General features: G+C 39.1%; 1 protein-coding gene across 5 annotated transcripts in view; it reads left to right on the top strand.

Annotated features, from left to right (window-relative positions):
* The window catches only part of Mtus1 (microtubule associated scaffold protein 1), a 177,519-nt gene that overhangs the window by 129,983 nt on the left and 34,756 nt on the right, over nt 1–12,780 (top strand). For all 5 annotated transcript variants that reach the window (XM_045132017.1, XM_045132009.1, XM_045132015.1 and 2 more), the window contains one exon: nt 5,872–6,086. In XM_045132017.1, the coding sequence (XP_044987952.1) occupies nt 5,872–6,086 (215 nt within the window). The remainder of the gene's footprint in view (nt 1–5,871; nt 6,087–12,780) is intronic.

Raw genomic sequence — 12,780 nt, 5'->3', positions numbered from 1 at the left:
TTGCAGGAGGCCCTGGCAAGCCCATTCTGTCTCTCCTCAAGTAAATAAAAATATTTTTTTTAAATAAAACCTATTTCCCAATGATTCTCATGTTAACACTTTGTTTTTGTGTCATACCTTATTATAAAACACCACCATGAAATGTTGAGGAAAAACCAACTGAAAGAAATTGCATATGGGTGTCATGAGATATATGGCCTCTGACTAATGCAGAAAAGAAAGGAATTGATCATCTGTCTGGGCTGGTAGAGATTCAGAGATCTCTCCCTATCAGCTCCTGTGTTCATTAGCTACATTTTCTTTATTAGACCTCAAACAGTCTTCAATGCTATACATAGTGAAAACATACCAGCCAATGCCTCTTACCTGGTTCAGGGGAAGTGTTGCTTTTGAGAGTGGAACAGGAGGCGACTAGCACTAGAGAAACTTGGGTCTGAGGGATCCCAGCTGTTTTCTGGAACCCTCGACCAATGCTACTCCCCCAAGTGGAACCTCTCTGGCCCCAATGACCCTTGTGTATGGAAAGAAAAGAGACACCATTAGTAAATTCCGTGCTTGCTTTTGTGCTGCATGGAATCCAAGACAATTTTAGTGGTCTTTTCTTTCAGTAATTCAGGCAAGCAACAGATCCTGTAAATAAGGTGGCTTGTTTGAGCAGAGGCTGGGTGCTTCAGTAGTTGCTTTCCGTGGAGATGGTCAGTCTGAGTCGCTCTGTAAAACTTTCTAGTATTGAGATGGAGTCAGACTGTAACTTGAGCCTACAAAACAGGTAGATTTCTCTTTACCCGACCACTTTGTTTAAGAAGATGATAGGCCACCTCGTCATTGGGCTAGTTTTAAATTTGTTAAATTGAGATTCCTGAGTAGAAAGAAAGACGGCAAGGAATTCAGGTCTTTCTCAACTGAAAAAATGTCTTTGATTCTAGACTTTTGTTCTCCTCATGGAGGTTTCCTTTTCCCCAGAATGAATCCCAGAGTAAGGTTGGTATTGAGGCTGTAGTGGTAGTTATTTGTGAGGGAAATCTTATAGATAGAGACATTCACATTGGATTTTAAGGTTTCTGATTAAATTGATTCCTTGAAATCAGAAAATGTTCTGTTAGTAGATGTTCATCCTTTTAAGTACAGCTGCATTACCAAAACAGTAACACCCTGGGAAGCATGTAAGGGTATGTAAGGATGGAAGAGCAAAGTTTGCCTCTTGCTATGTTAATTTTGGGATATTTTGCTAATTTTATGTAAATAACAAATCTGGACGTGCTTAAGGGAAACCCTTGGTTTTTCAGTGTTATTAAGTATCCTATAAGCTTTAAGAGATTTTTTTTTTTTTTGGTATCATTTCTAATCTTCATTTGAACAGGAATGAGGACAGGGAAGGATGTGCAAACTGGGTCGTCAGAGGCCACATGGTAGGATTTTGTCCTAAGGGAGAACAGTATATGGAGCAGAAGATTGGGGTCACAACATGCTTTTATAATGCCAGTCAGAGGGCACTCTGTACAATTGAAGCCATATATTTCAGAAGAATAATTTGTCAATGGCCCTTTCCTCCTGATTGTAAATCTTTTCCCAGTCCATAACAAATGTTGTGTTATTTCTATTCTGGTCTGGGTTCCTAAGAAAGGAGTCTACATAGGCTATATGTTCTTAGTCAATAAGGGTTAAATAAAGATTTAAATGCTCAAAGTTCAATTTAACTATTTTGAAAATAATTTCATTTAGCTTTAATTTTATATTTAAATTTTATGTAATTAATATTTACCCCATGGTTTAAAAGTATAAAAATTGTTTAAGACACCTTTTCTCTGTCTAGCTCCTGTTCTCTAATCTGAAGAGGTAAACATTGTTAGGATTTTTATTTGCATTTTACAATATTTTTTCATATTTATGAACAAAAATAAAACCTTAAAGAATATTTTCTCCAAAAGTATCATCTAAAAGATTTCACTTAGGCTGGTGATGTAACAGCAATAGAGTACATGTCTACAATGCATAAGGCTAGGAATTTGATTCTCAGCACTGGAAAATAAAAGGGAGAAGAGAGATTTACCCCTTAGACTTTGCAAATAGTTGCAACCTGACAGTTTTAAAACTCTGTTTGGTTTGTTACATAGTTTTTGTTTTCAGTTTTGCTTTTGTAGCAGATTAGATTTCCACATTATTTAAGAACAGCAGAGGCTTGTGTCTGAGACCAACATTCTGGCTGAGTCTGTCCCACTGAGGCAGACTGCTCTTGGAGCAGCCCCCTGTTTCCACTAGCCTCATCTTCCTATGTAGGTTACCCTGGGAAGATCCAAAGAAATGTCAGCCTACCTATGGCTACAGTGTATGGGTCACTGAGCCAAGGGATTTGAAATCACCCTGTCTCAGAAAAGAAAAGGAAAGACCAAACACTCTGAGCAGTAAAATATCATGTAATTATTACTATATATTATGTGACAAGTTCAATTTCTTAGAACAGTTAGAAAGTGACAGGAATACTAATGTTAACAAGTGATTAACTTTATTTTTTATTAGTATAGCTAATGATTCTTATAATTTATCTTTCTGCATTATAATCATGATGAAATCAAGTTGGATGTTTTCTCTATGTAGGAAGTGACAGTAGTGAGAAGCAGCTTAATAACTTGTTATTATTAGAGAATAAAGGATGACTACTTTTCTCCTCTTCAAATAGTGGCTATTTTAGTCACTTTAAAACTGAGGATTTTCAAGTACTAATTGATACAACCATGTAAGTAACCGTAGGAAATGAGAGCCCATTGTTTGATTCATACTTGAGTTTTTTTTTTTTTTCTTTTTTGAGTCAAAGCTCTGTAGACTGGTATTTTTCTTTTTATGCTGGTGGGGGGGGGGGCAGAGAAGAGAAAATTGGCTTGCCAGGGCCTCTAGCCACTGCAATCAAACTCCAGATGTGTGTGCCACCTTATGCATGTGCAACCTTGCATGCTTGAATCACTCTGTGCATCTGGCTTATGTGGGACCTGGAGAATCAAACATGAGTCCTTAGGCTTTTTTGTAGGTAAGCACCTTAGCCACTGAGCCATCTCACCAGCCCTAAGGAGTATTTTTATTTTATTTTATTTTAGAGAATTGGCGCTCCAAAGCCTCAGATTCTGCAGTTGGTCAGTCACTACAATCAAACACCAGATACTTGCATCACCTAGTGGGCACATGCAACTTTGTGCTTGCCTCTGTGTGTCTGGCTTATATGGGATCTGGAGAGTTGAACATGGGTCTTTAGGCTTTACAGGCGAGCTCCTTAACTGCTAAGCCATCTTTCCAGCCCAAGAGTATTTTTAATGTATCCGGCCAATGGTTCTTGATACATGGGTACTGAAGTGTGTGTATTTTCTTTCCAGCACTCTTGGGTAGTAGTTTGCTGCTCCTGAAAATTAAGGTAAATTTAGCTGCATTAAAAAGTTTTCTCAGGGCTGGAGAGATGGCTTAGTGGTTAAACGCTTGCCTGTGCAGCCTAAGGACTCTGGTTCGAGGCTTGATTCCCCAGGACCCATGTTAGCCAGATGCACAAGGTGGTGCACGAGTCTGGAGTTTGTTTGCAGTGGGTATAAGCCCTGGTGCGCCCATTCCCTCTCTCTCTCTGCCTCTGTGTCTCTTTGTCTGTCGCTCTCAAAAAAATAAATAAAAATAAACAAAAACATTTTTAAAAAAGTTTGCTCAGCTGGTCATGGTGGCACACACCTTTAGTCCCAGCACTCAGGAGGCCAAGGTAACAGGCTCACAATGAGCTCAGGGCCAGCCTGGGAAAGTTCACCAAGATTTATTACCATAGAATGTGGATTTCATAAGGAACATTTGTCAGAATAATGGAATTTTTTAAAGTTTCTTGTGCCTTTTTTGGTTCATATTTAAGTTTAGCTTTTTGGGTTGTTTATGTGTAGCAGTTGAGGAATCTGCTTCGTGTTTGTGTGAAGAGGCTGAGCAGTAATATGCCTCCTGTTTATATATTGTATTCTTATTTATTTGCAGATACAGAAAGCATGAATGGGCATGCCAGGGCCTCTTGTCACTACAGACTTCAGACACATGCACCACTTTGTGCATCTGGCTTTACTTGGTACTGGGGAATCAAACTCTGGCTGTCAGGCTTTGCAAGCAAGCACCTTTAAAAGCTAAGCCATCTCCCCAGCCCTGCATCCTGATCATGTGAAGAGGCTGAGGAGTCTGCTTCCCATTTATTCCATAGATGCCTGGCTGTTGAAGTGGTTCCTGAACTGAACAAGTTTTTTATTTAAAAATTATTCCCGGGCTGGAGAGATGGCTTAGCAGTTAAGCGCTTGCCTGTGAAGCTAAAGGACCCCGGTTCAAGGCTCGATTCCCCAGGACCCATGTTAGCCAGATGCACAAGGGGGTGCATGTGTCTGGAGTTCATTTGCAATGGCTGGAAGCCCTGGCGTGTCCATTCTCTCTCTCTATATATATGCCTCTTTCTGTCTCTGTCTGTTCCTCTCAAATAAATAAATAAAAATGAACAAAAAAATTAAAAAAAATTATTCCCAAGGGGCTATGTCAAGAGAAGTGAATAAGCACTTCCCTTGGTACCCTGGACAGGTTCTAGAATATCAGCAAGTACTTGAAAAAAACATTTCATTCATGATTACTTGGAATGGTGAGGTGTTAAGGTGAAGCCTGCATTTTATAGAAAGTGGAATAGTATGTTCAAGCATACTGTGCTCTTTACAGTGAACTTGAAAGGCAAAATGTGAGATCCTCAGTGTATGTGCTGATTTATTAGAGGTTTGGAAATGACATGTCTGCAGTGTAAATCTCTGTAATGGCCAGGCAGTCAGCAAGGAAAGGATAAACCCTTTGTAGAAAGTGTATAGGGATCCTGTAACATCAAATTTGTAAAGGAGACTACTGGAGGAAGAAGATAGGGGAGGAGGATCAACAAAAACAAATTATCTGAAAATACCATGGCGAAACATAATTCTTGTATGTTAATTAAAAATAAATTTCAGGGATGGATGGATGGCTTAGTGGTTAAGGCATTTCTCTGCAAAGCCAAAGGGCCCAGTTTCAATTCCCTAGGACCCACGTTAGCCAGATGCACAAGGGGGTGCAAGCATCTGGAGTTCGTTTGCAGTGGCTGGAGGCCCTGGCATGTCCATTCTCTCTCTCTCTCTCTCTCTCTCTCTCTCTCTCTCTCTCTCTCTCTCTCTCTCTCATTCTCTCTCTTCCCCTTTCTTTGTCAAATAAATAAATAAATAAAATGTACAAAAATATTAAAAAGGAAAAAAATTTAGAGTCAAATTATTTTTGTTTTTCTACCAACATATTTTATCAAAGTAGTAGTCACTATCAAACTTCTTAATTTAGCTAGGAAAGTAAAAACTATGAAAATATTACTTTGTACCCAATTTTCCTGTTTCTAAGTTGTTAAACCTGTTCTTTTCTTGTACATAAATGCTCTGCCCTACATGAATCTTTGAGAGAAGTAAAGCTATTGTCTGTGTTTACAAATTCTAAGCGTCTAGATCTTTGATCCAATACAGTTTTTGCCCATATACATTCACTATGTAAACGTGATTTAAATGTACTTCTATGCCGTCCTAGGTTTTAAAAAATATTCTTATTTATTTGGAAGCATAGAGAATGAATGAATGAGTGAGTGAGTGAGTGAATGGGGCTTCCAGGGCCTGTCGCCTCTGCAAATGAACTCAGGACAAATGCACATCTTAGTGTGTCTGTCTTTATGTGGGTACTGGGGAATTGAACCAAGGTCAATAGGCTTTGCAGGCAAGTCCCTTAACCTCTGAGCCATCTCCTCAACCCTGGCCTAGTTTTTGAATTCCTGTGGTGGTGATTATAGAAATTAACCTCACATGTCTCTGTATGTTTCTGTTGCAGTTGAGAAGGGCAGGCAAAAGAATTCCAAAAGTCTGTGCATCCAGACCCAGACATCTCCAGATGTGCTATCCACCGAGAAAACACTTGAATTGGCCCAATATAAGACAAAATGTGAAAACCAAAGCAGATTTATCCAGCAGCTCAAGCAGCTTCTTTCCTGTGGCAATACCAAGCTTGAGGCACTAACAGTTGTGATCCAGTACCTCCTGTCTGAGGTAAGGCTGATCCCTCTGGGGCTCCTGACCACAGGGTGGGGGAATGCTCACACTCTGTCCTGCATATATGTTCAAGTTGATTATTGCAAAGACCAGGTGCAATCCATCCAACTATGCTTTTGTCCACTCATTTCATACTGGAATCCCTCTCTAGAAATTGGATGCAAAAATTTTCTTAGTACTGCTTTTCCTCTTCCTAGAGACTCTTCATTGGAAGGATAACAGTGAATGTAGTGCTTTACACAACTTATATAACTGCATTTAGCTTTCCATATCAAACTGAATTGATGTTTTAAAGAATGAGGTTGATTATATTTATGGACCAGTTTTGAGGTAACTCCCAGTATCATGTCAGAGGACTTATCAAAACTTCCACCTGTTCTTACAATAATCTGGCACAACAAAAGGAAGGCAGATTTTCTGTTTACTTACTTTTCCCTGACATTCTGCTGACCATCCAGACTGGTGCATGTATAACAGCAAAACAAGAAAGACCCTGTCCCAAAAAGAACACTTACTCTTTCCTGACATTCTAATGGGCTGGTTAAAATTTATTGAGAAAAACCACATTTATGTGAATATACACTATTGAAGATCAGCTTCCTCAGGGCCATTTGCCTACTAAACAGGTACTTCACTAGTGAGCTACATTTCCAATCCCTCATATATATTTTCTGAAGGAGAGAGGTAAACATATTGATTTAGTTTTTTTCTATAGCTCCAATAGTCTACAGTATTTAAGTGTGTGTGTGTGCATGTGTGTGCCATGGTGTGCATGTGGAGATCTGAGGACAACCATGGGGTTCTCTCCTCTTTGTGACATGGTCTGTCTTGTTTTACTGTTGTATATGCACTAGTCTAGATGGTCCTCTGTGAGCTTCATGAATATGCTGACTCTGTTTTCCATTGCCATGGGCATGTTGGAATCACAGACAGTTGTGCACTTTACGTTTATCTTTGAGCAGGTCCTGGGGAATTGCACTCCAGCCATCAGACTTGTAGTTAAACACCTTTAACTGCTGAGCCATCTCCCCCGCTCTGTATATAGTATTTTTGTTTCTCTTTAATATGTAAGGAAGGAAGCCATGAGTTGATTTCTATAACCAATCAGGCTAAGTTGGAAGCTATGTAATGTCAGGTGTGGGGATCATTTAGCTTTTCTATTTAGAAATAAACCAATTATTTTTTTGTATTACATACAGCCCAATAAGCCAGCCTTCAGTCCTTTTCTATCCTTTATCTCCCACTTAAAATCAATCAGCAGGTCCTGTGAACTCTGAACTCATAGTGTTTCTACCCTTTACCTCATTTCTCCTATATCTACTAAGGTCATCCTGTTCAGACTGCATGGCTATTCACTGATAGCAACTTCACAGTCTTCATGCTTATGTCCTTTGTCCCCTGTAATATGTCCCAAGCATTGCTAACAGATGTATCTCTCTGAAACATTCTATCCTGCCAATGAAATCCTCCAGGGGATCTCCATTATCTAAGATGGCCTGATATAGTAACCACTGGCCTTAGGAGGCTACTGAACATCTGTAATACAATCAGTGTGAAATACATATTGATTTTTAAAGACTCTGAATGCAAAAGAGCATATAAAATATATCATTGATAATTGGTTAGATTGTGTGTATTTGAGTACAATATTCTTAACAGTTTTATAATTGTTAACATGTGTCTATTAAGATGTATTCAGTTACATACATTATATATGTTTGGGATGATTCTGATTTGTAACCTGCAACATAAGGTTCTCTATAATATGGTATCAAGAGTACTTTTAAATGTAATTCCCACTGCCTAAATGCTCCACCATATATTAAGAAGATGGAGTAAGCCAGGTGTGGTGGCACAAGCCTTTAATCCCAGCATTCAGGAGGCAGAGGTAGGAGGATTGCTGAGAGTTCAAGGCTACTCTGAGACTACATAGTTAATTCCAGGTCAGCCTGGACCAGAGTGAGACTCTACCTCAAAAAAAAAAAAAAAAGAAGAAGAAGAAAAGAAGATGGAGGAGCAGGGCCGGGCGTGGTGGCACACACCTTTAATTCCAGCACTCTGAAGGCAGAGGTAGGAGGATTGCACCGAGTTAGAGGCCACCCTGAGACTACATAGTGAGTTTCAGGTCAGCCTGGGCTAGAATGAGACCCTACCTCAAAAAAAAAAAAAAAAAAAAAAAAAAAAGATTATGGAAAAGCAAATGGGAGTTAACATTTGTTCAGTACTTACTAAGTACCAGGCATTATTAAATACTCACCCAAACTGTAAGTTTGCATTTACATAAAAATGAGTTGAAGTATGGAGTTGTTGAGTGCCGTCACACAGGAAGCAGTGCTTCTGGCTGCTGCTCTTCCATTTGATACCCACATGATCTTATCTTTCTTACAGTATCAGTCCCATTAATGAAGCTAGCACCCTCATGATCCACTCACGTCTCACCTCTCACCAGAACCACCACTTGGGGGACCAATACTTCAACATATGAGTGTTTTGAGAGGACACTTCATTCCAGAGCATAATACCTATGTAATATGGATAAGTCTCAGAGACTCCCCTCCTTAATGAAGAAGATACAGTGTTAGCTTTGGAGGTTCATACTGGAGATCAAGACAGCTTCTTAGATCTAAGACTTGTAGTGGAAGAGAAGGAGAAAGAATAAGGGGGGAAAAGAGAAAGGAAAGGGAAAAGAAAGGGGGAGAGGCACACACCTGTAGCAGGAGAGCCAAAAGGAGAGCGAAGGTGTGCCAAAGAGTGAGTTTTATGGGAAAAGGGGATAAACTCCTCTGTGAGGTAGGTGTCTTGGGTGGTGTGGGTTGGGGAAGTTACTTTCCCTCCTCATAGTCTAGAGGTATATTCATTTATCATACCATGAGGTGGTCCCAGGCTGAGAGGGGAGAATGGGTAAAGAGCTCTGAGATTCTACCATATGATCCCTTCCCCTATTCTGTGTTTAGCTATATGTTTTACCCTTCCTTTGGGTTTCAGTAATGTTTATACTTCTCTTTCATTCTCTATATAATAGTGTCCACTCTGTGATTATCTCTTCTCTTTAAGATAGGAAAGGGGGCTGGAGAAATGGCTCAGCAGTAAGGTGCTTGCCTGCAAAACCTAATGACTTGGGTTCAGTTTCTCAGTACCCATGTAAACCCAGATGTATAAAGTAGTGCAGTGGCTGGAGGCCCTGGCATGCCCATTCTCTGTCTCTGTTTTCTCTATCTCTCTTTGTTAGCAAATAAATAAATAAATAAATAAAATTAAAGGTCACAATCTATTTATTACAAAAGGAAAGAGTGAGGCATGATGGCACACATCTTTAATCCCAGCTCTCAGGAAGTAGAGGTAGGAGGAGCTCTGTGAGTTTGAGGCCAGCCCAAGACTACACAGTGAATTCCAGGCCAGCCTAGACTAGCGTAAGACCCTATTTCAAAAAGAAAGAAAGAAAATAAAGATAGGAAAGTCATTGAGAGAAAGATCTGCTTCCAGTTTTTTCTTAAACTTTCCCAGCAGCTGTCATAAACAGTGCACGCCTGAGTGAAGAAATGAAAAGAGAAGATCGGACTTCACATAGAAAATGCATATAAAATATCTATAAATATAAATATTTTTATTCCTTCAGCAAATATTCACTGAGAGTTTAATGGGTACTGCTATACAATGGAAAGATGTAAATAGGAGGAAAGTTAGAAATTTTAATACCCTTAAGTTCTTTTATACCAATTGTTGAAGGGGCTAACTATGAATTTTATATGTGTATGATATGGTACATGTAAAAATATGATACATATGCACACATATATAGAGACATTCCTACATAGTACTTGCTAACCTTTTCCAACATTTTTTAAAAAATATTTATTTATTTAATTTTTATTAACATTTTCCATGGTTATAAAAAAATCCCATGATAATACCCTCCCTCCCCCCCCACACTTTCCCCTTTGAAATTCCATTCTCCATCATATTACCTCCCCATCTCAATCATTGTACTTACATATATACAATAACAACCTATTAAGTACCCTCCCTTCCTGTCTCTTCCCTTTATATCTCCTTTTTAACTTACTGGCCTCTGCAACTAAGTATTTTCCTTCTCACGCAGAAGCCCAATCATTTGTAGCTAGGATCCACATATGAGGGAGAACATGTGGCGCTTTCCAACTGTTTTTTAATATTTTATTTTTATTTATTTGACAGAGAAAGAGGGTTAGAGAGAGAGAATGGGCATGCCAGTGCATCTGGCTAACGTGGGTCTTGAGGAATCAAAGCTGGGTCTTTTGGCTTTGCAGGCAAATGCCATAACCACTAAGTGATCCCTCCAGCCCCTAAATGTTTTTTTAAAACCCTATCTTATGGACAACATAGTTGATTATAGGGAATCACAGAACTATCTCTTATCTGTAGCAAGTCTATTAACTGCAACCAAACACATTTTTTTAATTTATTTTATTTATTTTTTTTATTATTTATTTATTTATTTGAGAACGACAGACACAGAGAGAAAGACAGATAGAGGGAGAGAGAGACAGAATGGGCGCGCCAGGGCTTCCAGCCTCTGCAAACGAACTCCAGACGCGTGCGCCCCCTTGTGCATCTGGCTAACGTGGGACCTGGGGAACCGAGCCTCGAACCGGGGTCCTTAGGCTTCACAGGCAAGTGCTTAACCACTAAGCCATCTCTCCAGCCCCAAACACATTTTTAATACCTTATTTTATTTATTTATTTATTTATTTATTTGAGAGAGAGAGAGAGAGAGACAGAGGCAGACAGACAGAAAGAGAGAGAGAGAGAATGAGCACTCCAGAGCCTCCAGTCACTGCCAACGAACTCTAGATGCATGTGCCACCTACTGCATTTGGCTTACGCGGGTCCTATGGAATTGAACTGGGATTCTTAGGCTTTGCAGGCAAGTGTTTGGGGGGCTGGAGTAGTCCATCTCTCTAGCCCCCAAAACACATTTTATTGTACAGCACGAGTTCTAATAAATGTCCCTTCAATATGGAAACATTTCACTCTATTTCTCAAAGGATACACTAATGTTAGTACGTTTAACTCTCAGTTTTTCCCAGCAGGCTTGGGCAGTATTCTGCACAATAACAATTTTGATATTAGTAATCCCAATGTCTTCATACAAAGGTTCCTAGGTAAGCCCAAACCAGGCCAAGATGTTTTCCCAAATCTCTTATTCTTCATCATACCACCAAATAATGTCTTGCACATAGACTCTAACCAAGGCTAGCACCTAAAAGGGAGTGTTAGGAGTCTGCATTAAGTAAAATTATTTCCAACTAACACAAAACAAAAAACAGTGGCCCAAGTGATAAAAACACTGTGATAACATCTGAGCTTTCTTATGTAGCTCTTTTTTGCAAGATTCCTAGGCTTCTTGATGCTCCCAGTAGTGTATTGAGCAGCATTCATGCACCCTGATGGGACCACAGCTTGACTTAAGTGTTTGTTTCCCAGCGACCCCTAATTAAATTATGGAGAATCCATTTGTCCCCTTGGGACATTTCATGTATTTAATGCTTCAGTATGAAAGCATCTCTCTGCCCAGATTTCCATCTTTGTCTTTTTTCACATTGTGTATAGGGGAGGGGGCTCTGCATGTTATAGTACAAAGAGAATTAAATAAAACTATTATCTGGATTCTAACAGGTTATCATCTATGACAGAAACACTGATCTAAGAGCATTTGGAAAAAAACAGGTTCTAACTGACAAAATGTATTTTACCATCTACAAGTAAATGATAAGTACATTTAAAGGGCAAGCTACCCAGACAATCTTACAGAAAGCCTATGTCTATTGCAGTATGGGCCCTGTGGTCTACATTCCATAAAGACCATATTGAAAGCCCTGGGTTTTTACATTATCCTGTATTGTGCCTCCTCTAATGATGTCATCTGCTTTGATTAGTTACCAACAAGTGGACTTGGAACATTTTGCTCAAACTAAGTTCCAAGTTTCTTGAAGGCAGGAGCTATGTCTTCATTCATATATATATATGTGTGTGTGTGTGTGTGTGTGTGTGTGTGTGTGTGTGTGTGTGTGTGTGTGTGTATGTATGTATGTATATATGTATATATATGTAAGCATGCATATATATATATATATGCGTATGTATCTATCTATATCTATATATATATGTATGTATATATGTATATATGTATATATACATACATATATATATATGTATAAAGATATGCTGTTACTTAATTGATACTGAATACCACCTTATGATTTAGAAACATAAATATCCTTTCTCAGTATTTGGGGGGATGATGTCTCAGACACTTAGTATTCCAGAAGGCCTGTGTAATGGGTCAGGTTAAGAAAACCAGGTATCAGAAGAGGGTGGAATTGACAAGATCATGGAAATAAGATAGCATGATGCTTGTGCCTTATGCAGAAGAGACTTGGATTCTGGACTAGAGCTGGGCAAATCAGGCCCACAGATTAATGGTGACATTTTGGTATGTATTTATGTATGTATGTATGTATGTGTGTGTGTGTGTAATATAATGTATGTGTGCAGGCATGCATTACATCTTCACATTTTTATTATTTTTATTTGTTTTGTTTGACACAGAGAGAGAGAGAGGCAGATAGAAATGGGCAAACTAGGGACTCCAGCCACAGCAAACAAATGCAAAATGCATGTGCTACCATGTCCATCTGGCTTTACACAGGCA

The sequence above is a fragment of the Jaculus jaculus genome, chromosome 1, assembly GCF_020740685.1.
Source record: "Jaculus jaculus isolate mJacJac1 chromosome 1, mJacJac1.mat.Y.cur, whole genome shotgun sequence".
NCBI classification, from domain to species: domain Eukaryota; kingdom Metazoa; phylum Chordata; class Mammalia; order Rodentia; family Dipodidae; genus Jaculus; species Jaculus jaculus.
The sequence above is the reverse complement of the archived record's forward strand: the minus strand, read 5'-3'. Positions and strand labels throughout refer to the sequence as shown.